This window comes from Apodemus sylvaticus, chromosome 5, assembly GCF_947179515.1.
Source record: "Apodemus sylvaticus chromosome 5, mApoSyl1.1, whole genome shotgun sequence".
NCBI classification, from domain to species: domain Eukaryota; kingdom Metazoa; phylum Chordata; class Mammalia; order Rodentia; family Muridae; genus Apodemus; species Apodemus sylvaticus.
This window is the reverse complement of record NC_067476.1, coordinates 5,959,888-5,985,882: the sequence shown is the minus strand read 5'-3', so window position 1 is coordinate 5,985,882 and position 25,995 is coordinate 5,959,888. Positions and strand designations below refer to the sequence as shown.

The window sequence follows — 25,995 nt, the reverse complement described above, 5'->3', positions numbered from 1 at the left end:
CTGCATTTAAGTACACCGTGTGCATGCCCGCTGTCTGTGGAGGCCAGGAGGGGGTGCCAGGTCCCTGTACTGCCTGTGAGTTGCCTTGTAGGTAGGAACAGGGAAGTGAACCCCATCCCTGTAAGAACAGCAAGTGTTTGTAACCACTGAGCATTTTCTCCATTCTTAATAATTAACTCTTGGATGTCTGCATTTTAGCTAGGAGAGGATTAAGATAACATCTTTAAAAAAAATCAGTTTCTTAGAAGAAGTGGATGGGCAACAAGCAGATAAAACCCACCTGGGGAATGGTAATTTTACTGTGCTCCTTCCTACCCTGTTCCGTTCTTTGCTAGTTTACTTACATTTTGGCCACACTCTTAAAGTACCAAATGCTCTAATGGCATTTGTGGTAGGTGTAAGAAAGTTCCCCAGTTCCTGGTGACCTTCTGCTTGGCTCACTAGTGCTGCTGCTGCTGCTGCTGGTGGTGAATGGGAAGGCACAAAGACCGGAACGCCACAGGAAGGGTCTCACCAGGATAAGGGTACTTCAGAGGTGAGGCACAGTAAAGAACTGGGGGGGAGGGGGAGTTTTATTATAGATTAAAAGTACACCGAAGAGAGAGGAAAGAGTGGGGAGAGATGAAGGGGGGAGGGGGAGGGGAAGAGAGAGGGAACACCTCAGAGTCACATCAACTAGGATTTTGGATAGCTCTGTCTTCAATAGAGAGCTTTATTCATGAGTTAAGATAAGGAAAAGGCAGAGAATTGAGAATTTTTAAAAAGAAAAATATACATTCCAAATACTTCTTCCCATCCCCCCTCCCTTCTCTGAGAGTGGGCCCCTACCTGAGTATCCCCTAACCCTGGCATATCAAGTTTCTGCCAGATTAGGCACAAGAGGAATTTTTTCTTTTAAGATTTTATTTACTTTATGTATGAGTGTTTTATCTGCATTTACACCTGCACGCCAGAAGAGGGCATTGGATCCCTTTACAGATGGTTGTGAGCCTTCCTGTGGCTGCTGGGAATTGAACTCAGGACCTTTGGAAGAGCAGTCCATGCTCTTCAGTTCTGAGCCATCTCTCCAGCCCCTGTAATTTTTTCCTAAGATTCTTTCCTGTCTCCATATAGAATTTTTCAGATGTGTCACCGTGTCAGGTGCATCTCATTAGACTAACTGTATGGAGAGGCCATCATGACAAAGCAGAAGCACAAGGTGATTGTGGTGGTCATCCCAGTCGGTCATGCTGGTCCCAGCTGGTCTCAGTTAGTCTTGTGTCTTACAGTTTTTTTTTAAGATTTATTATTATAGCTAAGTACACTATAGCTGTCCTCAGATGCACCAGAAGAGGGCATCAGATCTCACTACAGATGGTTGTGAGCCACCATGTGGTTGCTGGAATTTTAACTCAGGACCTTTGGAAGAGCAGTCGCTGCTCTTAACTACTGAGCCATCTCTCCAGCCCTTGTGTCTTACTGTTAGTGGAGATTTAGGACTAAAGTCTAGGCTTAGCTCTCCATCTTAACCCATCTTAAAGAGATGAGTTCTGATAAAATACAGAGAGGAGATTTAGTCAATGCAGCCACATTTGGAAGAGCACAGGTAAAAGGATCAGGGTAACCATCATGAGGTTTGGTTTGAGTTGGTTAAGCCACATTGACTAAGGTGTAGTCCCACCCAACATTAGTTTCAGTTATGGAAGAGTCTGGTGAATTATTACTTTGTTGGTAATCATCTTCCCCTGAGTGAACCAATATGGCTTCTACAATATGATTACTTTTGTTCCAGTGTAATTAATAGGGCCCCTCTGGGGCTTTGGGGCACTATTTTATCCAGTGAGGGTTTGCTCTTCCTGGAATACAACTCCAAAGGGAAATATTAAAGACAGCTTATGCCAGGTATGGTAGTGCACAACTTTAATTCTAGGATGTAGAGGCAGACTGAATTAATTCTCTGTGAATTCAGGGATAAGCCTGGTCTACATAGTGAGTTCCACAGCAGCCAGGGCTAGCTATGAAGAAACAAATGAACCACCACCACCACCACCACCACTACCAGCACCACCACCAAGAAAGCCCAGAAACAAACTAACAAAGACAAAGTGTCTATATGCCTTCAGCACAGGTGAGGGAGACAGACATTAAGACAAGGCAGTGGCACCAGGACTTCATCTTGTTGTGTTCAGTACCTTGTGTGCTCAAGAATGCCTAGCTGGGTTTCAAAAGTAGCACATATTTGGTTCAGGACTTCAATCACTTGCATGATGCTGGGGCAACACAGCTCTGAGGTGATGGCCACTGGCCACCTGTCTTAGGGTTTTAGTGCTGTGATCAGACACCATGATCAAGACAGGTCTTATAAGGACATTTAATTGGGGCTGGCTTACAGGTTCAGAGGTTCAGTCCATTATCATCAAGGTGGGAACACAGCAGCCTGTATTCCCAAGAGTGCTGCCCATTCCTCCTTGCCCAATGCTGGCATGGCCGTCTTACCCAGCTCCCACAGTTGACTTAATAAGCTGCCCAACAGACTGACACCACTGCTGGGCTCAGAACCTATTGTCCTGAACTCATCAGCTATTCCATTTTAGAATTCATCTAGTGGGGTTGGAGAAATGGCTCGTAGTTACAAGCACTGACTGGTCTTCCAGAAGTCCTGAGTTCAAATCCCAGCAACCACATGATGGCTCACAACCATCTAGAATGAGTTCTGATGTCCTCTTCTGGTGTGTCTGAAGAGAGTGACATTGTACTCACATGCATAGAATGAATGGGTCTTGGGCCTGAGTGAGTGGACTGGAGTGACTGGGACCAGAGTGACTAGGACTAGAGTGAGAGGTCTCTGAGTGGGGAAGCAATTGAGGAGGTCAGTCTTCCAAACAATCTCATAGCAGATAAATGCCTTCCGACACGGAGTGCTTAGTGCGGCGAGTCCAAAGCACAGCACAGGAAGGTTTATCCATCTTTTGCCAGACTCTAATGAGAATTTTGTTAGAGGTTCTTTTTTTTTTTTTTAAAGATTTATTTATCTATTACATTAAGTACACAGTAGCTGTTTTCAGACACTCCAGAAGAGGGAAGCGAGTCAGATCTCATTACGGATGGTTGTGACCCACCATGTGGTTGCTGGGATTTGAACTCAGGACCTTCAGAAGAGCAGTCAGTACACTTAACCACTGAGCCATCTCTCCAGCCCCTAGAGGTTCTTTTAATGTCCTATTGTCTTAGTTAAGAGTTTTACTGCTGTGAACAGATACCACGACCAAGGCAACTCTTAGAAAGGACAGCATTTAATTGGGGCTGGAATACAGGTTCTGAGGTTCAGTCCAGTATGATCAAGGTAGGAAGCATGGCAGCATCCAGGCAGGCATGGCATTGGAGGAACTGAGAGTTCTACCTCTTGTTCCAAAGGCAAACAGGAGAAGACTGACTCCTCAGGCAGCTAGGAGGAGGGTCTCAGAGTCCACCCTCACAAGGACATACCTCTTCCAACAATACCACACCTACTGCAACAAAGCCACACCCACAAATAGTGCCACTCCCTGGGCCAAGTATATTCAAAGCACCACACCTCCTCCTCCTCTTCCTTCCTTCCTTCCTTCCTTCCTTCCTTCCTTCCTTCCTTCCTTCCTTCCTTCCTTCCTTCCTTCCTTCCTTCCTTCCTTCCTTCCTCTTCCTCATCACTACTACCTGCCCAGAATGCTGATGGCTATATACACAATGAAGCTTTCAGTCTAGGTCTGAAGGTTTAATAATGTTTTGTCTGTGAAAGCCAGGCCATTGTTGGACTCATTGCTAGGGAAAGACCAAATCGAAGGACCAGTTCTGTAGGAGCTTTGTAGCTTCTATTTGAGCAGTTTTAGCCATGTGTGGAACACTTTTACTCACCTGGAAAAAAGTAGCTATAAAGAGTAGCAAGCACTCATACCCTCCCCTGGCGGGCCAGGACTTGGTGAAGTCAGCTTCTCTAGAGACTGCTAGGACGGTCATTTCTTATTTGGACCCCATCCTGGGTAACTGCATTCTGATTTCGATTTACTTGAGCAGAAACCCAGCAAGTGGCTGAGACATCCGCACTGCGCCATTCTGTCTTGGTCTGAAGAATTCAGTAAGCTTTGTGGACCCCAGAAGAAGAGCTGGTGAAGAAGTTCAGTTACCACAGACCTGCCAGTGGTTTTGGGAGGACAGTCTTTCTCTCTGGTGTCCTCCACCAGCCTGTGTATATCTTCTTTACCATGGTCTCAGGTAGAACCAGGTCAGGGTACATCACCAGAATATTAATTAGCCCCACTGGTCCTAGGACCACTTGTCAGGTAGACAGGTCAGCACCCTGGCAGTGGAGGACAGCAATTTGTAGGGAAAGTCAAATAGCCTCTAGGAGAGCCAATAATTTTTTTCCTTGTTTTTAATGTCCTTTTACCCAGCAGTGAACCAATCTCTGTCTCTGTCTCTGTCTGTCTGTCTGTCTGTCTGTCTGTCTCTCACTCAATAGATCATGCAATGGGCATGCCCAGTAGTAAAAACATAGCAACTGTTCATATACATGGTGGTGGGCTTTACTTTTCCTCACCTGAAGGCCTGGGTCAGATCAATCAGTTCTTAGCCTTTTGATTGATAGAAGGAATCATGTGTTAGGCTAATACATTAAAAATTGTTTGTTAGCCGGGCAGTGGTGGCGCACGCCTGTAATCCAGCACTCTGGGAGGCAGAGGCAGGCAGATTTCTGAGTTCGAGGCCAGCCTGGTCTACTGAGTGAATTCCAGGACAGCCAGGGCTACACAGAGAAACCCTGTCTCGAAAAAACCAAAAAAAAAAAAAAAAATTTTTTTTTTTTGTTAGTCACAATGATATTAGTTCAGACAAATAATGGCTATTAAGGAAGGTGACATTAGCCCAAGGAAAACTGTAATTAGACTGATATGGTGACTGCCTTACTTCTCAATCAGCCAGCCAACCTTGTAGAAGGTACTTGGAAGGGTTAGCTTCTTTTGAGGGAACTTTGGCTCACATGACATTTTTTCTAGGTTAAATTGACGAGAAAAAGAGAGAGAGAGAGAGAGAGAGAGAGAGAGAGAGAGAGAGAGAGGAAGAAAAAAGAAGAAGAAGAGAGAGAGGAGAGCAAGCTGAAGAAGACAGTGGGGTGGGGCAGATTTGGGGACCACAGCAAAGGCAGGTTAGAGCATGACGGCAGAGCGGAAGCACCCACAGTCCCTGTGACATGAGGTATGGATGAGATACTGCTCATGTCCTTGGAGATACCTGTCTGAGTACACACGCCTAGGCAAATCAGAAGTCTGCCAGAGTTTTTCCCCCGCCCACAGGTGTTCAGACCTGGGTATTGTCTCTCCTGAGGGTGAGTTTTGCTCTGTGCCTGAGGTCTGGGCTGTGCCTAACAACTTGTTGTGCAGAAACGGAATCATCCTGGGTTCTGACATGAACCCCAGAGGTGAGCTGAGGAATAAGGGGGGCTGGCTGTGGGCACCCTCCATTGACTGTGCACCATCTGGAATGGGCTTCATTGCTGCTGGGGTTAGAGGCTCAGAGGTGGCAGGCAGCTGGGCTGGCAGAAACCCTGAGTGCCCCCGGATTTGTGTTTGTGCATGTGTACTTTCCTGTGGGTAAGTTGCGCAGAGGCTAGAGTCATGCTGGAAAGTCCTGATCTGACTAGGCAAAGCAGGTGGGAGGCATTGAATGGAAGTGATCTGTCTGTCCCTTTACTGGCATCCTCTTCCCCACCTGCCCAGGGATTCCAGAATGGCGGTGGTGGTCAGTAGCCGTGAATCAGGCCTTTCAGGAGCTCATAGGAGTCCCGGCTGCCTGTGGGAAGAAGGCCAAGGGGAGGAGATTCCAGGTGGCCAAGTAGCCAGTAATCCTGCAGGGCTGGGGCGGAGGGGTGACAGGAGGAAGCATGGGGCTGCCTCCCCAGCCCTTGCCTGGTCAGGCCAGGGTCATTTGGATATGTACACGTGGGCATGTGTGAGGGGATCAGAGGTCATCTCTGCGGAGGCGCTTCTCGGTTCCCGAGCTTAGATTCGGGTTGCCCAGCTTATGCAGGAAGGCTCTACCTACTACGCCATTTTATTGGCCAGTCTTAGCAATTTTAAGTAAAAAGCTCAGTGTCCTTTAAATATATTCACCTTAAGTTGGACTGCACACTTTCTCTTTTGGTGAATTTGGTGTGGGGAGGAAGCTTGCTGCTGCCCTCCAATGTGCCAGGGAGGGGCACGGAGGCCTGGCAAGTGCTCTGGACCAGTGCGGATGCAGCAAGACTGTCATCACTTCTAGGCAGGGCCCAGAATCGTTCAGTTTCTGGGGTGGACACTTGGATGAGGTTGAGGTTGGGTTAAAAAACAAGTTGTTGGGCAGCAGGAGTCGGGGGCAGGGATGCTCCCGCTAAGGTGCTGTGGGGGCAAGGGAGCAAAGATAATGCAAATAAGTGCATTCAGGCACTTATCAGGGAAAGGCAGGAAAATCAGGGGTGTATGGAGGACTGGAGGTCAGTCTTGTTTGGTGGAAGAGAAAAGCAGGTCAAGGCTGCCCAGATGCCAGGGTTTAGAGGCAGGCAGGGAGGATGAACAGGTGGGAGGAAGGCTGCGGCTCCAGCCCGGCCCTCTGCAGGATTTTCTTTTCTTTTTTCCTACAAAGGCAAGGCCAGATATAGGTGGGGTGGGTAGAAAGAGGAAATGTCACTTTTGTTTTTTTAAACCACAGAACAGGTTCATTATTGTTTTGTTCATGTGAGAACTACTAGAACAGCAAACATAGCCAGGCAGAGGGAATGGCCTAGATTTTCTTGAGCTGTAACCCAGGTTAACAAATAGTGTGAATGCATCACAGAGAGGGGAAGGGGAAGGAGCCATGGGAACAGCAAAAGAGGCTCGCCTGGGCACTGAGGACTCTTCTCCCTGGGCTAATGATATACGATCTGTCCTGCATAATAATTGTGTTTGTTACGGGAGACCAAAAGCATATAAAGAAGTAGCTTGGGTGGCCTCAAAAAGGACAATAACTTCTCATTTTCATAACTGACTTGATCATTTACACCCTTTTTTTGCCTCGAATTCAGAAATCCACTTGCCTCTGCCTCCCAAGTGCTGGGATTGAAGGCGTGCACCACCACTGCCCGGCTGATCATTTACACCCTTTTCTTATGCAATATGAAATTAAGTCAATATACGGCATAAAAGACCTTCAAGATTGAGATGACAAATTTGTTCATTTTATCAGTTGTGCCAGAATGCCTGTAGGAAGGTCCAAGTGTGTTCAAAATACAAAGGTGTACAATTAAGTACAATTAAAGGTGTATCAACTTTTGTCATTTCAATAGTTTGAAAGCTTTTTTTTTCTTTTCTTTTTTTTTTGTTTTTGTTTTTGTTTTTCGAGACAGGGTTGTGCCTGGCTGTCCTGGAACTCACTCTGCAGACCAGGCTGACTTTGAACTCAGAAATCCACTTGCTTCTGCCTCCCAAGTTCTGGGATTAAAGCCACCACTGCCCGGCCTTGAAAAGTTTTCTTTTTTTCTTTCTTTCTTTCTTTTTTTTATAAGGTTTATTTATTTACTATGTGTAAGTACACTGTAGCTGTCTTCAAACACTCCAGAAGAGGGAGTCAGATCTTGTTACGGATGGTTATTAGCCACTTTGTGGTTGCTGGGATTTGAACTCAGGACCTTCAGAAGAGCAGTCAGTGCTCTTAACTGCTGAGCCATCTCTCCAGCCCCTGGAAAGCTTTCTTAATCATTACACAATGGCATGAGAATTAGGACTGAGGATACACATAGAGGTTAAGTCAGAATCTCCATTAGCAACATCAGAAAAGGGGGGGGGGGTTGGTCTTTAGCTGTGGAAATGTGTTAAAATCACACAATAGCTTTTGAAAATTATTTCATGTTTTAAAGGATGAGGTTTGAAGCTGTCCCTTTGGAGGGTATTGGTGGAGTGCATGCATCCACAGCATAGCTCAGCTATTGAAAGGGTGCGTTTATTTTATTTTTTTCTGGTGTAATTTTGAGAACAACCTTTTCAAAACAACTAAAAACATACTGAAAATCTTTGAACAGTGGGGTTTTGTTTTGTAAGTAAAAAGAATATTATCTATATAATGTAAAACATAAACTTCAAGATATTTTTGCTGCTAGGGCAATGAAGCTTCTGTCACACACTTTGACCTTTGTTGGAGCTGTTAATCATTCCCTGAGGAAGAAATTTCTACTCATCTCCCTGAGGAGGTGGTGTATTATTGAGAGCAGGTACAGAATGGTAAACATTTTTTTTTAAATCCTGTTAGGCTAATGAATATTAAAAAAAACATTCTTTTTAAACCCCTCATGATAAGAGGTTAATCTGTAGGGCTGGGTGTGGGGGAGCAAAAAACCTGGTTGCAAAGGCCCCACGTGCTGCATGCAAGTCTTGTAGTAACCATCGTTTTTCTCATTTTGTTGGAATGGTGAAAATAGGAGGGTTCCAAGGACTGTTGGGGAGTTCTCTATGCTCCTCATCCAGTTCTTGCTATATTAGTACTTTCAGATGTTGCATTTCCTTCTTTTGTTGGCCACTGATCAACCCAAACAGGAATGAGTCAACACTGTGGTAGGAAAAGCACACATCTAGGTGGGTGTGTCACCAGTGAATATTCCAATAAAATTGGAATCCTAAACCAAACTGAGCATTTTAAACCAAAATCTCAAGGGGTAACACTAAACCATCTTCATTTCCTCCAATCTTAGGGGCTTAGGTACCTTAATGCTATTAGAAAAGACAGTAACTTTCTTTGAGACAACAAATCTCATACCTATATATCCACAGGAATATCTGCCCCAAACAGCTGTCTAGATTCTGTATGTCCTTTAATGTCTTCTCTATTTTACCTACTCAGGACTCCTAGTAGCCAGGCGTGGTGGCACATGCCTGAAATCCCAGCAGCCAGGAGGCAGGGCAGGCGGATTTCCAGGCGGAGTTCCAGGACAGCCAGTACAGCAGAGAAATCCTGACTCAAAAAAAAAAAAAAAAAAATACAAAACCAACCAACCAACCAAACAAACAAACAAACAAACCCTCCTTTGTAGCTGCCTGCAGCTACTGTGAACTGGGTTCCTGGAAGAGAAGCTGGGGGACAGATGGGGAGCGGTGAAAAGAATGAAGGCCACGACAACAGTTTGCTGAGGCCCCAAGTTTGATGGAGGTCTGACAATTTAAGAGTTTGGGCAAGTCCTCCCCCCCACCCCCAAACTCCAGAGTGTGTTCAGGGGAACTGATCTGGTTGTTAATTGGGTGTTGGCTCCACTGCTCAAGGCAGCTGGGTGGGTCACCTGCTTAATTCAGGAATTTGTAGACCTGGAGGAACAAAGAGCTTCACCTTCACTCTGAGCGCTCCACCCTAGGTGGAGCAGGATCCTGAATAGCACAGGAATCTCTGCTCTACCGTGGCCGGGAGAGGGAGTTCACCTTGATCAAGATCGAGTTCCTACCTTGTGACTTGACAACCTAATATGGCTCTGTACACTTCTTGTTTTCACCTAGTTGGGGATCCAATACCAATACCAATACCAATGAAGATGGAGGACTGTGACAGACTATGACATTTTTGTGGCACCAGTATCATTAAGACCATTAAGGTTTCATCATTTACATAAGGAATTAAAGAGGGTTGTTCCCTGGAAATGTGCTGTGATTTGTTGTGGATAGGTTCTAATGCTATTTGTATTAATTCCCCAAGTCACACAAGAACCTGCTCATCTGCCTGTAAGATGCTGAGGGTCCCTGCTCCTGTTGATTCTAAGTGGTAAAAAAAGTTCCTGGTGGCCAGTGGCTGGTCAGGGAGACAAAGGTGGGACTTGAGATTTTCAGGGCAAGGGAGCACCAGGAAGGAGGAGGTTGGAGAATCACCATTGCCAAGAAAGGAGAAAGTCCTTGCCTAAGAAATGTAGGGCAGAGAGACTGAGACACTGCCAACATGTAAGAGTTGGGGATCGTGGCCAGTGAGGGCGACAGGCCTAGGTCTGTGGTGGCCAAGATAGAACATAGATTTTATAAGTAATAATTCAGGAATATTGGACGGGAGAGTGTGTTAGCTGTGGGGAGATTTGGAAGTGCCTAGCCACTGAGCTGTTTAAGGCATTTTAAAATAGAAGGCTGTGTGTGTGTGTCTTTCATTCGTGAATCCAGAACATTTGGGCAGGTAATGAGGAGCTGGTGTGTACCCACTGGGAAGTTTAGAGTGGAGTGACCTATCAGTGACCACATGATATGGCACTTTCCGCCCCCTGGGATCCTTATTATGAACTTCTTTGGTTCATGGTGACATGAGGTAGCACAGCAGATGAGGAATAGAGCATTCCTTGTCAACAGACATCGTTCCTCTCGAAGACATAAGTACCTTAACTTCTCCCCACTTCCCTTTCTCCCTCTTGCTCCTGCCCCACCTGCTCCCCCCCCCCCCCACGATTGCTCTGGGCCTTGCTTGCACTGGCCCCTGGTTCTTTATTTGTTTATTTGTTTACAGATGGTTGTGAGCCACCATGTGGTTTCTGGGATTTGAACTCACGACCTCTGGAAGAGCAGTTGGTGCTCTTAGCCACTGTGTCATTTCACTGAAAGAATAGAAAATACAGCCTAACTCCAGCCTTCTAAGGAGCCCCAAACACTTCATATTCCAGAGCCTGCTCTTTGTGCTCTTTGTTAGAAACTAGGTAAAAGGTCACATTCCAGAGCCCACCCTTTGTTTAGAGCTAGCAAAAAGGCCTTGAATAGGTGATCCTGGCCCCATAAGGTAACTGGAAATGAGCTAAGTTTATCTTGCTTCTGTAAACTTACGCCATTAACCCTATCCAGGAGTTCACGCAGCTATAGACATTCAATAAAATTGGAAACTAATTGGTCCACTGAGCTCGGGCTCCAATAATTTAAACTGATTGGCCTAAAAACTATGGAGTAGTACAAATTGATTGGCTCGCATTTCGCAGGCTCTCCATGCTAAGAAATGATTGGTTTGTGATTCGCAGGCTTTGTTGTAAACTTATAAAAACTGTCGCAATTTGGCACTCGTGGTCCACAGTCTTCTAACCCTGCGCAGTGTACGCCTGTGGAACCCAAAATTCTGGAATAAAGAAATCCTCATGTTATTGCATCGAGACCGTTTCTCACGAGTGATTTGGGTGTTGCCTTCTGAGGTGTGGGGTGCTGGGGCACCCTTGGTTTTTGGGGGTCTTACATCACCAGCCCCGTACCTTAACTTCTACAGTAAAATCTTCATCAACTACACTAGTGACAGCAGAAACCCCCATTAAGTCTATACTACCTACCCCCAAATCATCCTACTGGGGCTTGGGAAATAGATCCCCAAATTCCTGTAGACACAGCTTGTATGCCCACTGCACTTGTAAGGATCACATTCCCAGCTGCTGGGCAGGTCTAGTCCTGCACCCCCCGAGGTTGATGCTTGGAGAGATGAAACATTTCATTGTTCATTGTATATGCCCCTGACTTTTTGAAAGCTGTAGTTATTCCTGGCGCCACAGGCATAGAAGAAAGGAGTTGTCAATCTTTATCAAACATGTTTTCCACTGATCATTCAACAAGTGCAAACCTGGCGTGTTAAAATTACCATTAGCCTGTCAGGGAGCCAAAGAGGCATCTGTCCTATCAGTCCTTCCCACATCTAAAGCAAATCAGCCCACCTGGTCTCAGGGCTTGCCAGTAATAGACACAATGTTTCTGTTGGCTGAGCAACCACATTATTTTATGTATATGAGTAAACTATTGCTCTTTTCAGACACACCAGAAGAGCGCCTCAGACCCCATTACAGATGGTTGTGAAACACCATGTGGTTGCTGGGAATTGAACTCAGGACCTCTTGTCAGTGCTCTTAAATGCTGTGCTATCTCTCCAGCCACACATACTCCCTGTCTTTTTTACTGCCTTTGTTAGGCAACCTAAAAAGAATGTCAACAAAAGATTCTGAAAGGACCATTAACTTTGAGGAAGGTCTGGGTAGGTTTCAGGCAGTTTTTGTCACGCTCACAGTGCAACCACTAAAATAGGTCTCTTTCTCAGGTGAGACTCTAGACCATAAGTGGTGTTGGTGCCAGTGGCGGCCATGACAGAGGCACACTTACTGGCAAGAAGCTAGTAAGAGAAGCATGAGCGAGGCGCTTCCCTGGACCCTCTATATCTGGGCCACTTCAGGAAGCTGTTGTCCACACAGTTAATACTTCCTGGAAATGCCTTCCCAGAGATATGTCTTAGTTGATTCTAGATCTTACCTGTTGACAGTTAAGTTTAACCACCATAGAAGGGTTGGCAGCTTTTATGTGGCTGGATTTTATGAATTCTTTGTGTACTTTGGATGATAGTCCTTCATCAGATAATGCCTTTTGCAATCAGTTCATGGGTTATCTTTTTGCTCCTTTGTTAGAGCAGAAAAATATAATGTGATGGCAGGGCAGCTTTTAGTCATTTCTTTCATGTACCTGTCTTTGGTGTTGTGTCTAAAACGTCATCATCGAAACTCTCATGGTCGGGCTGGAGGGCTCAGAGGTTAAGAGCACTGACTGCTCTTCCAGAGGTCCTGAGTTCAAATCCCAGCAACCACATGGTGGCTCACAAACATCTGTAATGGAATCTGATGCTCTCTTCTGGTGTGTCTGAAGACAGCGACAGTGTACTCACATACATTAAATAAACAAAGAAACAAATCTTTAAAAATCAAAACAAAATCCCTCTGATGGTCTTCATTTCCCCCTGAGTAATGAGTAACTTTAGTAACTGATTTGCATGTAAGTCCGTGGTCCGTATGGAATTAACTTTTATGAAGTCTGGGTAGTAGTGTCTTTCTTGTTTATTTTGCATATAAATGTTCTAGTGATCAAGGTCTGTTCTTTCTCCACAATATTGGCCTCAATATTTTGCTTAAGGTCAATGCACTGACATTTCTGGGTCTATTTCTGGGCTCTTTATTCTGCCCCACTGACCTATTTGTCCAGTCTTTCAAATACCGCGCTCCCTCAGATAGTGTGAGTCCTCAGGCTTTATCCCTCATCACATGTTGTTTGTCCTGGGATTTTTTTGCTTCCACACATAAAATTTAAAATCAGTCTTTGAGTCACTGGGTAGCCAAGGATGGTCTTGAAATCTTGATTCTCCTGCCTCCACCTTGTCTTAGTTAGGAGTTTACTGTTGTGAACAGACACCATGACCAAGGCAAGTCTTATAAAGGACAACATTTAATTGGGACTGGCTTACAGGTTCAGAGATTCAGTTCATTATCATCAAAGCAGGAACATGGCAGCATCCAGGCAGGCATGGTGCAGGAGGAGCTGAGAGTTCTACATCTTCATCTGAAGGCTGCTAGTAGAATACTGGCTTCCAGACAGTTAGGATGAGACCCACAGTGACACACAGGGCCACACCTTCTGATAGTGCTCCTCTCTGGGCTGAACTTACACAAACCATCACACCTGCAAAGTGCTGGAATCTACCTAGTTTGGGGCATCTTAGGAAAGTCAGTCTACCAGCTGAGACAACTTTCCAGCTCTAAACCAGTCTTTTGATACTTAACAAAATAACTTGCTAGGATTTTGATGGTGCTCTATTGACTCTATATTGAAGGCTGGGATGGGTGGGTACCTGGACAGCTTTGAGATGTCTCATATATAAACTGTGGTCTCTTTCTCCTAATGCGCCACGGATGGGGGAAGGCAGAATGGAACCTTGTGACTTGCTTGGCTGGTATCCAGTTCCCTTGTGAGTAGGCCAGCTGGCTCTCAATCAGGTGGTAGAAGCCTGAGGAGGAGTGGCTGGCTAGGAGAGACGTGAAGGTTGATGCTGAGACATGCTATGGTTTTCCATAGTGAGAACTATGGATTAAAAATTAATCAAGTTGTGGGGTCACCAAAGTCCATTTTGCCTGACCCTTTTACCTCTGGGTGATTCTGTGTTCTCACCTGCTAAAAGTGGTTTAGGAGAACACAGCCTAGAAGCAGAAGTGTGAACAGGGCTCTAACAGTCTTGGAAGCAGTAGCCAGAATAGGGCGCCTGCTGGTATCCTGGCCTTTGTGCGTTAGCTCCTCCTCCCCGTAGGGTGCGTGGTCCCTGCGCGCCTAGAGGCCCTGTCACACAGAGGACAAAAGCGTAGGTCATGGGACGGGACCATGAGGTTGGAGATGCAGACGGGGGCTGCTGAGTCCTGTGAACTGGAGTCGCTAGTGTTAACGACCTTCAGGGAGCTGAGGTTCTCTAGGCAGGAACTGTTTAGGTCACTCAGGTGTGGAACCAGTGACCTAGGAAGGAGCAAGGGCGTGTGTGACCCTGGGCTGAGTGTGTGCCTCAGGATACTGGTCTAGATTCTACAGGCCCGGAGGGGCGGAGCTTCTTGGCACCACCTGGACCTTAGGTTCTGTTTGCGGAACGATAGTCAGTAGGAGACTCCTGGTGCCTGGAGCTGGAGGGTCCGCGTACCAGGGTGCGGTTCCTCCCTGCCTATATCCCTCGGAAGTTGTAGCAGAGGAATGCGGCGGGAGACCGAGCAGGTGTGGCAGAGCGATGAGAGATCTGCGGATGGGTGGGAGACCCCTGCAGGGCTGCGGTAAGCAGCAGGATCTGCTTTGCAAATCTGTCTGAGGCCTCAGGCAAATCTGGCCTTCTCTACTCTCCCCTCCTTTTTCTAGTCCCAGGCAACCTCCTGGAAGAGGGTGTGGTTTCTGCAGGGAGTTACACCCAGAGTGAGAGCAGAGGAAGGGGGAGCACAGAGGGGGTCCCTGCAGGTCGGGCAAGGATCCTCCCCTACCTAATGAAAAGCATCAGGCTTTACTTTTTTTGGTTTTTTGGATTTGGTTTTTTTTTTCGAGACAGGGTTTCTCTGTGTAGCCCTGGCTGTCCTGGAACTCACTCTGTAGACCAGGCTGGCCTCGAACTCAGAAATCTGTCTGCTTCTGCCTCCCTAGTGCTGGGATTAAAGGTGTGCGCCACCACCGCCCAGCTCAGGGCTTTACTTTAAACCTTTTATCTCCTTGAACATTGGACTTAGCTCCATCACACTTTTCGGTGCTTCTGTTCTCCTCACACAGAACATTTTGTATTTCTCTTTGTCCAGATTGCTCCTTTTCATTATAGATCTACATAAGTGATTACTAATAGTCACACCACCAGGTCAATACTAGAATGTCTTGAGATCTCCTCTTCTTCACCATTAATCCAACACCCCCCACCCCCACCCCTTCAATTTCAATTTAGCCTCAGGTATGTATTTTGGACAAGGACACAAAGCTGTCACTTGAGGTATTTGCTAAAATACCTCAAGAACAGTCCTCAGGCCACTCACCAATATTCTTCTCCTCTGAAAGGTGAGCTGGGTTCTCATAGTTTATATCACTCTCAGCTGCCGCTTTCCCTGGTCCTACTCAGATGCACATTAAATCCCCTTAAGGAGTTCAATCACTTTTCTAGTCTTGTTGCAGAGCCAACAAGCAGCTTGGTCAGGCCTGTCACAGCAACACCCTGTTCCCTGGTGCCGGCTTCTGTCTTAGTCACTGTTCTGTTGCTGAGAAGAGATACCATGGCCACAGAAGGAAGCATTTCGTCGGGGCTTGCTTACAGTTGCAGAGCCTTAGAGTCCATTATCATCATGGTGGCACACTTGGCACCTGAGCAGGGTCTGAGGGCTCCACCTCATCCCCAGGCAGCGGCAGAGGGTGAGAGGGATTGGAGCTGGCCTGGGATTTTGAACCTTTAAGTCCCATAATAAGTGACAAACTTCCTCCAACAAGACCACACCTACTCTAATAAGGTCACACTTCCCCTTTTTTTTTTTTACTAGATATATTTTTCATTTACATTTCAAATCCCCTTTCCTGGTCCCCCTCCCCCCAAAAATCTCATAACCCATCTCCCTTCCCCCTGTTCCCCAATCAACCCTCTCCCACTTCCCTGTCCCAGCATTCCCCCACACTGCTGCATGGAGCCTTTCCAGGACCAAGGGCCTCTCCTCCCTTTGATGTCCAACAAGGCCATCCTCTACTGCCTACGTGTCTGGAGCCATGGGTAACTCCATGTGTACTCTGGTTGATGGTTTTGTCCCTGGGAGCTCTGGGAGTACTGGGTGGCTCATATTGTTGTTCCTCCTGTGAGGTTGCAAGCCCCTTCAGCTCCTTGGGTCCTTTCTCTAGCTCCTCCACTGGGGACCCTGTGCTCAGTTCAATGGCTGGCTGAGAGAGTTCTCTTCTGTATTTGTTATGCACTAGCAGAGCCTCCCAGGTGACAGCTATATCTGGCTCCAGTCAGCAAGTACTTGTGGGCATCAATAATAGTGTCTGGGTTGGATCACTAGGTGGGTTAGTTTCTGGATGGTCCTTCTCTCAGACTCTGCTCCACACTTTGTCTTTGTATCTCCCTCTGTGGGAATTTTGTTCCCCCTCCAAAGAAGGACCAGAGTATCCACACATCTTCCTTCTTCTTGGGCATCATTTGATATGTGAATTGTGTCTCGGGTATTCCAAGCTCCTGGGCTAATATCCATTTATCAGTGAGTGCATATCATTTGTGTTCTTTTGTGATTGGGTTACCTCACTCAGGATGATATTTTCTAATTCCACCCATTTGTCTAAGATTTTCATAAATTCATTATTTTAATAGCTGAGTAGTATTCCATTTTGTTTATATACACCACATTTTCTATATCCATTCTTCTGTTGAGGGATATCCGGGTTCTTTTCAGCTTCTGGCTATTATAAATAGGGCTTCAATGAACATAGTGGAGCATGTGTCCTTATTACAAGCTGGAGAATCCTCTGGGTATATGTCCAGGAGTGGTATAAGAGGGTCCTCTGGTAATATTATGCCCAGTTTTCTGAGGAACCACCAAACTGATTTCCAGAGTGGTTGTACCATCTTCCAATCCCACCAGCAATGAAGGAGTGTTCCTCTTTCTCCACATCCTCGCCAGCACTTGCTGTCTCCTCAGTTTTTCATCTTAGCCATTCTGACTAGTGTGAGGTGAAATCTCAGGGTTGTTTTGATTTGCATTTCCCTGATGACTAAAGATGTTGAACATTTCTTTAGGTGCTTCTCAGCCATTCAATATTCCTCAGGTGAAAATTCTTTGTTTAGCTCTGTACCCCATTTTTAAATAGGGTCATTTGGCTCTCTGGAGTCTAACTTCTTGAGTTCTTTGTATATCTTGGATATTAGCCCTCTGTCGGATGTAGGGTTGGTAAAGATCTTTTCCCAATTTGTTGGTTGCCGTTTTGTCCTATTGACAATGTCCTTTGCCTTACAGAAGTTTTGTAATTTTATGAGGTCCCATTTGTCAATTCTTGATCTTAGAGCATAAGCTATTGGTGTTCTGTTGTGGGGGGATTTGGAGACACGGAGAGGAAACTTAAGAAGTGTAACATGGGATGGCTCGGGGAGGGTGTGTGTGAAGGTCTTTGTTGCCAAATGTGATAACCTGAATTCAATCCCTAGAACCCACATCATAAAAGGAGAAATATGACCCCCACACAACTTAACCTCTGACCTCTATGTGCTCTGTTTCATTCACAGGTGCACACACATACAAGTAAATAAATATATAAATGTTAAATACAGATTGCCACATCAGGTAGGTGAAAAGGGCAAGTTACTGTCTGGGACAGGGAGAGGTGAGCATTTTTAGACCTAAGTCTTAAACCATGTCACGTGAGTGTGGGTGTGCCTGTGATGGTCAGAGGACAGCCATGGGTGTCCATCCTTGTCTTGTCCTTGTTTGAGGCAGCGTCTCTCGTGTTCCTCCTCACTGTGCATGCCAGGCTAAGCCCTGTGGGCTTTCATGAATCCTTCCATTCCCTCTTCCCCCTCCTCACTGGGATCACCTGATGTCTGGTTTTTACACAGGCTCTGGGGATATGAACTGAGGTCCTCATATGTGTGTGGCTGTGGCACAAACTTCACCCACTGAACTTTTTCTGATCTGGCATATGAAACTATTTACACATATGCCCTTTAGGAATATTTGGACTTGATTATGAGAACATATAACTTGGAGAGACATCAAAATCATCTCAAGTATTGGGGGCATAGGTCAGTGGTGGAACACTTACCTAGTACATCGTCTCTGGGTTGAACTTCACATGAGAAAAATTCATTAGAAAAGATGAGTTGCTGTCCCTGTGATGTAAGCATACGGGGCCAGGAGGGGAGCTGGTCCTAGCCTCCTACAATGGAGCCAGAAGTGACCCCAAGGTATTCATTTTGGATTATTTCGGTTTACCACAGGAGGTCGTGCTCAGTGGCATGAGGAAGTAAGGGCCCAAGGGGACCCTGAAGATTCAGGGGGAGCAGCTGTAGTCATGAGTTGGGAGGGAACAAGCTTCCTTTCCCTGTGTCCTCAGTGGGGCTGGAACTCTAGCTAGGACTGGGGCTGCCTGTGATAGAGCGGCTACAGGGCACAGGACGACCTCTGAATCTCAGGACAGGCCTGGAGCAGAGTCAGGCCCGAGAAACAGGTGAGTAACTGGATCCTGTGCTGCTGTTTTTCAGGAAGACTGAAATACTCCTTGCTTCACCTTGGACTCCTTCCTCTCACAGTGCTTATCTTAGTCTTCTTTGGGTAAGAATCCAGGCTGGTGAGGAGCAGCTGGGCCCTGAGCTGTGTGCATCCTTACCAGCACAGCAATGATGAGGGTCCTCTTAGCCCAGCACCCACAGAGGCACTGACAGCATGAAGCCTCTGATTCCACCAAGGTGGCTGGGGCTGGGCACCCGGTCATTTGGCTCTGACTGTGAGGGGGGCTTGGGGACAGAGAGGAGGGCAGGCCTTGGGGTGGAGGACTTCAGCCCTCTCTCAACGCAAATGGTTTGTGAGTCATCCCTCAGAAAGCAGGCCCTGCCATGCCTACCGGGGCTTCTGTAGATACAGCCAGGAAATACTCTTTGAGATAGTCTCGGGCTGTAGGTATGTGGCTCAGAGTAGGGGCTGTCTGCACCTGCTACAGTTGTCCAGGGCACTTCCTTTTTGCCATTGTTTCTTCCAGTGGGGTGAGCATCCTTAGTTCTGTCACCTGACCCTGCAGTCCACTGGGATCTGTGCTCACTGTGTTCCATTCAGTGGTGCATTTGGAGGGAGGGACGGGCAGCTGGTGTCAGGTCTGTGTCCTGAACAGCTGCCCCTGTGCACATCCTTCCTACAGCTACATGTTCCTGAGCCTCCGAAGCCAGGAATTGGGGAACCCAGGAGATGTGACTAGGTGAGTGGGCCTTGAGAGACAGAGACAGAGAGATGTATCTATGTGTGTGTGTCACATGCTTGTGTGTGTGCATGTGTGATGTGTGTGTGTGTGATCATGTGTAGAGGGTAGATTACTGGCTGCATGAACTTTTTGGGGTATGCTGTCTCGTGGCCTTTGCCTGTCTATCCCTCCTCTCTGATTGGATGGCTCCAGACCTTCTCCAGCTTCTGCTGCCCCCTGCTGTCTTTAATGGGCATGTGCGGTCCTCTCTGGCTTCAGCCTCCTCCTCCCTCTGTACCTGCCTGGGCAGCTCCAAGAACAGCTTCTGCTCCTCACCCACTTCCCAGCAGTCTGCTGAGTGCAATACTAGACTTTTGCCTTCTACAACTAGACCCAAGTTGGAGACCCTCTCCATCCCTACCGTTTCCAGATCCTGTTAGGCTGTCTAGGGAAGGCATCCCCTGGCTTTGCCTGCTTTTGTGAGCCTTCTGTGGCCTTGCACCAGCTACATGCTTGTCTGTCTTAACCCTACTTTCCTTCTAGTAGCTAACGATCCTTCAGAGCAGAAGGTAGGAGGCTTTCTGAGAGTGGGTCTTCCCTGTTCACGTTTCTCAGCAGCTGGTCCCACTGTGTTCCCTCACAAGCCATGGATGCTGTTGGACTGGGGCTCTGGCCTTGGCTTTTGTCTGTGCTGTGCTCCCCAGTAGGCTACACATCCTCCCAACCACCCTTTGTTCTTGTTCTCACCGGTTCACTCTTGTGTCAGCTTTATACTGCCAAAGCACTCACCTTTATTTCTGTTGGGAGACAGTCACATCTTTTATGGCTGTCTCTCTAGAGGTCCCTGTTTTGTTTTGTTGTTGTTGTTTTGTTTTTTGAGACAGGGTTTCTCTGTGTAGCCCTGGCTGTCCTGGAACTCACTCTGTAGACCAGGCTGGCCTCGAACTTAGAAATCTGCCTGCCTTTGCCTCCCAGAGTGCTGGGATTACAGGCGTGCGCCACCACCTCCCAGCTGGGGATTGGCATCTTTTGTGCGAACATCTCACTGCCACACATTGCCCCTGGCCTTTTATAGGAATGACTTTACACTGATGATGGGATTGGCTTCTGACAAAGACAGAGAGCCAGGACCCTGCTGCCAGCGAGGACAGGACCAAGGCAGGCTGCAGCCCCAGGTGGGACGCTCAGAATCTGCTAGGGACAGGTATGTCCAGTTTCATCCAGCTTGTGTATTGAAGTAGTCCTTAGAGCTCCCAGCCTTATCCAGGGGTGGGCGTGGGACATGACTCATGCCAAGTCAGACTGTGACCTTCCTGCTTTGGTTCATCCTTGGATCCCAGGATCATGGGCAGACGTGGTGGCTTGCTTTGCACTGCTCATGAAGGTCTGCTTGCCTGCTGCAAGGCTGCCAGTGACATGTGTCCAATGACCTTCCCGTCAACTTGAGTTCTGGTGTTTTCTTTTTCAGGAAGGCCTATCCTCAGCCAAGGGTGCTAAAACCCACGTGAGTAGATTTAGTCACTGCATGTGTAGCGCAGGAGTCCTAAAGGCACTAATGGATGATTTGCTTCCCTGGGGGAATTGTTCAGTAGCAAACCTGAAGGCCTGAGTTAGTCTCAGGAAACAACTCAACTCAGGAGAAACCAAAGACCTGATTATAATTCTCCTTGACCTTGCTTCACCAACTGCTTTAGTCTTAAGGGTGTCTGATTCCGATCTGGGGCTCAGAACATCTTCTATCTCTTCTTTGGCATTTGGGCTTCGGCTCCTTCTTTTCTGTTTCTGTCATCAGGGATTTTTAGAGATGTGGAGGGTACAGTGGCAGTAAACCCAGTTGCTTTATGGCTGGGGTTGTGGATAGTCACTGAGAACTGCTGCTGGCTGGCACAGCCTCGTTCTGGGAGGGTGATCAGCCCTAGGAGAAGCTGAGGTGGGGAATCTGAGAAGGGTTCCTGCAGGCATGCTTGTGAACACATTGCTGGTGGCTGTCTCCCCATGTAGTAGGAGAGATGTTCTTGTCTTGACTCCTTGGCTGGCTCCCATCATCTGGGAGGGGACCTTCAACATCGACATACTGAATGAAGAGTTCAGGCTTCGGAATACCACGATTGGATTGACGGTGTTTGCCATCAAAAAGTAAGCATCTGGGGATGGAGAGATGGCTAGTGGGTAAAGCACTTGCTTTGGGGATATGAGAACATGAGTTTCATCTCTAACATCATGGAAAAGCTGGGAATGGTAGCATGTGCTTGTAATCTCAGCACTGTGGGTAGAGGGGAATGTGGATCTAGCCTGCTTGTTGGACAGTCTAGCCAAACAGTGAGCTTTAGAGTCAATGAAGGGACCCTGTCTGAAGAACAAATAAAATGAATGACAGAAGATACCCAAAGTCAACTTCTGGCCTTTACACATGCACACAGGCAAGTAAACATGAATTTGTACAATACATGTGCACACACCCTCATGGATGCACACACAGGCATAACAGGCTCCATGCTTGTAATTAGGATGAAGTGGGGGGAGGGCCTTGTTCACTCTTCCACCTTCCTGAGCTCTGGTGGGCTCACAGGTGAGTGAACCCAGCTCTGCCTTCTCCCAGAGCCTCAGGTCAGCTGCCCTTCCTACTGTGTTCTCAGGTTCCATTTGCCTCCATCAGCTCCCACTTCAGGCTTGTCTCTTCATCCTGGAGCCGGTAGGAAGGAATAGGATGCCAGCAGAGCTGTGGCTGCTGATGTGCCCTCGGATGCAGGACAAGGCGGGCATCAAGGGTTGGGTGGGACATTTAGCCTCATCCCCGGGGACAGTGGGTAGTAGTAGACCTGTGAAGCCCTGAGACTCTGGGTCAGGCTGACTTTAGGCCACATGCAAGAAATGTGCTCTGTGGAAGCCTGTGGGAAGCAGGACAGGGCAACATTAAAGGGTGGAAGGCTGTGAGTGCTGAGGGAAGCCATTTGTGCTACACGTAAGAAGACATTGTGTCTCCCTGCAGAGCAGGGTGAGGTTCAAGGATAGCCCTGAGGCCTTTAAACCAAGCAGATGTGAGCGATGTTTGGGGCTTAGTTGGAGGGATCTTAGCACCTTGAGAATGTCTGAAGCTCCTAGGCACAAAGGGCTTTACAGTAAGAAGACACAAACACTACCTTTTTTGGGTGCTGCTAGGTGCATCAGCAAGAACCCTGCCAGGTGTGGGTAGCTGCTTTGTCTGTGGAAAGAAGGCCTCTGAGGGAACTAGCAGGGGACCCCATAGTCACCTTTATGCAGCGAAAATTGCCACTTGCTTGTTTCTGACATTTAAGTGGGGGCTTTGCACATTTGCCAGGTGATGGGGAGCCTTGTTTCCATTGGTGGGGACATATGGCCCTGGAGGTCATCCAGGGAGGGGCAGCCATCTGAAGCAGGTAAAATCTTGGGCTGGGAGATGACTTCGAACCTGGGTTCTAAGGCTTTGTCCTCGGACCTGAGGGTTTGTTTTAGGCTTGCCCTTGTTTCTAGGGTGCCTTTCACCCTTTTTCAGTCTACCCTGTGAGACCAGTTCTTGTTCTGATGGAGTTCATGGGGGGTGACTCAGAACATACATGAGTTACTGAGTGCCTCTTCTAAAGGCAGCTTATTTAAGTCTTCTGAAGAGGAAGATCTGGGATATAGAGAACCGTTGCTTTCCTGAGACACAGCCCTGCAGCACACCACAAAGGAAGGGTGCAAATACTAGACCCTTAAGAATCCATTCAGTTCCACTAGGGTTTAGAAGTGGGCTTTTATGAGCAGAGGCTCTGCTCAGGTCAGTGTATGAGGCGTGGACTGTCCTGGGATGGAGTTGTCATTATTGGAGGGTGTGTGTGACAGATTTGTGAAGGGTGGCCTGCTACAGAGTTGCCAAGACAACAGATACCTGCAGCAGGTATGCCTTGAAGTTGAGGAATCAGCCCTGCTGCCTGGCTTACGGCTTCCAGGCTTCTAGTTCAGTCAGTGTTCCTTGCTAAGGTGGGCTGCTGATGTTGCAACCTTCTGCAGCAAATGAGGGTGAGGTGAGGTACAGCCTTGCAGACTGGTTAGGACAGCAGTCTAACCAGGAGAGTGGAGAGATCTAGCCTCCAGACAGCTATGGCTTCTGCAGCCTGGGGCTATGCCCTGGTATGTCTTATTTCAGCTGTGGTAAACCTCTCCATACCCCTTTGTCCTCCCTCACAGGTATGTGGTGTTCCTGAAGCTGTTCCTGGAGACGGCAGAGCAGCACTTCATGGTGGGACACAAGGTCATCTACTACGTCTTCACTGACCGTCCAGCTGATGTGCCACAGGTTGCCCTGGGTGCAGGACGGCAGCTGGTGGTGCTAACTGTGCGCAACTACACCCGCTGGCAGGATGTGTCCATGCACAGGATGGAGATGATCAGCCGCTTCTCAGAGCAGCGCTTTCTGCATGAGGTGGACTACCTGGTGTGTGGAGACGTGGACATGAAGTTCAGTGACCACGTGGGTGTGGAGATTCTCTCATCACTCTTCGGCACCCTGCATCCTGGCTTCTACGGTAGCAGCCGAGAGGCCTTTACCTATGAGCGCCGGCCACAGTCCCAGGCCTACATCCCTCTGCATGAGGGTGACTTTTACTACATGGGAGCCTTCTTTGGGGGGTCAGTGCTAGAAGTGCACCGTCTCACCAAGGCCTGCCATGAGGCTATGGTGGAGGACCAGGCCAATGGCATTGAGGCTGTGTGGCATGATGAGAGCCATCTGAACAAATACCTGCTTCACCATAAGCCTACGAAGGTGCTGTCCCCAGAGTACATGTGGGACCAGCAGCTGCTGGGCTGGCCCTCTATCATGAAGAAGCTGAGATATGTGGCCGTGCCCAAGAACCATCAGGCAATCAGGAACTGAGAGCTGAATTCTCGTTGGAGAGAACAGGCTGATAGCCAGGTGGCACGCCAGGCGGTGCTGAAACTGAAAGGATTTGAGAGACAATTGTCACCCTCTATCCTACCTCAGAGTCCAGCAGGCCCAGTATCACTTGGCTTATCACACATTGAGCCCTGGAGTGGCAGCCACCTTCCACTCCACTGTGTGTCTCTGCACTGATTGACACAGTAGATGGAGCCTTCAGAACATGGAGACACTCTTGTCAACTGACGGCATGTGCATCCTCCCTCAGACTTGTTCTTTCCTCTGCTTGGAGGCGTGACAGAGAGCCAGTGCCTATAGGAACAGGCCGGAGGGCAAGGAGAGTCAGCTTGCAGCCCACCGAGGTGCTTCGCTCCTGTTCAGCGCCTTCGGGGCAGATCAGCGTCCTGTGCCCATCAATCACCTCTGCTCATTTTTGGAATAAATGTATTACTAGGTAATATAGGAAGTTTTTGGATTCCTTTTCCTTTTTTGGGGCGGGGGGTGATGGAACCCCCCTGCCTCAGCATGTAGCGCCTCAGAATGCTACATGCTACCACGGAGGCGCATTCCTCGAGGCTATCTTTTTTTTTTAACTTTTATTGATTCTTCGTGAGTGTCCCATCATGCACCCTAGTCCCATTCATCTCCATGTCCCCTCATATCCTCCCTCTGCCCTTGCAAATCCCTCCAAATAAAACACAAACAACAACACAGAAGCATCTCATAGTGGACGCTGTAGTATGTCGGTGTGCCCCGCAGTGTATCCCTCTGTCCACACATCTTCCCTTGCAAATGTTCACTGCAATGGGTTATTGGGTTCGAGATCTTAGGCTTCTAGGACACTATCAATATGGGATCCTCACAAGGACTCCTCCTGGTTATCCTCTTGTTGCTCGGTATCACGGAGATCCCGCAGCTTTTGAACAGTAGGATTGGCCCTTTCATGATGATACAGATTTTGGGGTGGGTCAACTCAGAACCCTGGATCTGGGCCTGGGTAGTAGCTGAACTGGTCAGACTGCTGGCTGTCCCTTAACTGCATCACCAGGGCAAGTTCTTTAGCACTGCTCTGGCTAGGCCACCCAATGCCGCTACCCAGGAGGCAGGGTGTTTCTGTTCCCTGCTCACAACCAGCTACACCTCAAGACCCAGTTCCACTGTGCTTCCCAGTCAAGGTGCAGGCCCCACTCTCCCAAGTGCTGCAGCCTGCGAGGGGCTGGGCCAGCTCCCCGGACTGCCTGCCACAGGTGGCAAGGGGTGAGGGTGTGGAGGATACAGCAAAGGCGTGGAAGGGCCAGCTCTCCTGCATGCTCACCCTTGGGGCCACCTCACCTGTGCCCCTCCACAAGGGCCAGCTGTACTGTGCTGCTCAGGTGAGGCGCAGGGTCTGGAGGAGCTGAAGGGGTTTACAGCTCCATGGGAAGAACAACGATGTTGGCCACCCAGACGCCCAAGGACTCCCAGGGACTAAACCATCAACTAAAGGGGTACACATGGTTCCAGACAAAAATGTGGCAGAGGAATGCCTTGTTGGGCATCAGTGGGAGGAGTGGTTCTTGGCCAGGTGACAGCTCAATAGATGCTCCAACAAAGGGAAATTGAGGGGAAGGGAGGTAGGAGTGTGTCGCAACCACTCTCACCTGCAAGGAATGACACAACACAGGAAGATCTTCTCCAAGCAGTTTACTCAGGATCCCTGTACAAGCTTCTTCTGACCCCGGAGAGAATAAGCCAAGCCCTAAATACTGATAGCTAACCAATGCTACAGGAGATAATTTCCTGAACGGAACATCAGTGACTCAAGTACTGTGATCAACAATTGAAAAATGGGACCTCATGAAACTGAAAAGCTTTTGTAAGGCAAAGGACACTGATAATAGGACAAAATGGCAGCCTCCAGATATTTGCTAATCCTATATCCAACAAAGGGCTAAT

General features: G+C 47.9%; 1 protein-coding gene across 1 annotated transcript; it reads left to right on the top strand.

Moving 5' to 3' along the window:
* The first annotated feature begins 14,520 nt into the window (after positions 1 to 14,520).
* On the top strand, positions 14,521 to 24,057 carry LOC127684104 (histo-blood group ABO system transferase 2). Its single transcript, XM_052181074.1, has 6 exons — positions 14,521 to 14,539; positions 18,493 to 18,562; positions 19,143 to 19,199; positions 20,650 to 20,685; positions 21,183 to 21,317; positions 23,370 to 24,057. The coding sequence occupies exons 1-6, from the start codon at positions 14,521 to 14,523 to the stop codon at positions 24,055 to 24,057; spliced, it is 1,005 nt and encodes a 334-aa protein (XP_052037034.1).
* Positions 24,058 to 25,995: the final 1,938 nt, after the last annotated feature.

What these genes read in the sequence shown, in the direction of transcription:
- LOC127684104 (XM_052181074.1), top strand. An exon ending in CTTATCTTAGTCTTCTTTGG is followed by an intron (nt 18,563 to 19,142) that starts GTAAGAATCCAG and finishes TCCTTCCTACAG; the next exon opens with CTACATGTTCCTGAGCCTCC. An exon ending in ACGGTGTTTGCCATCAAAAA is followed by an intron (nt 21,318 to 23,369) that starts GTAAGCATCTGG and finishes CCTCCCTCACAG; the next exon opens with GTATGTGGTGTTCCTGAAGC.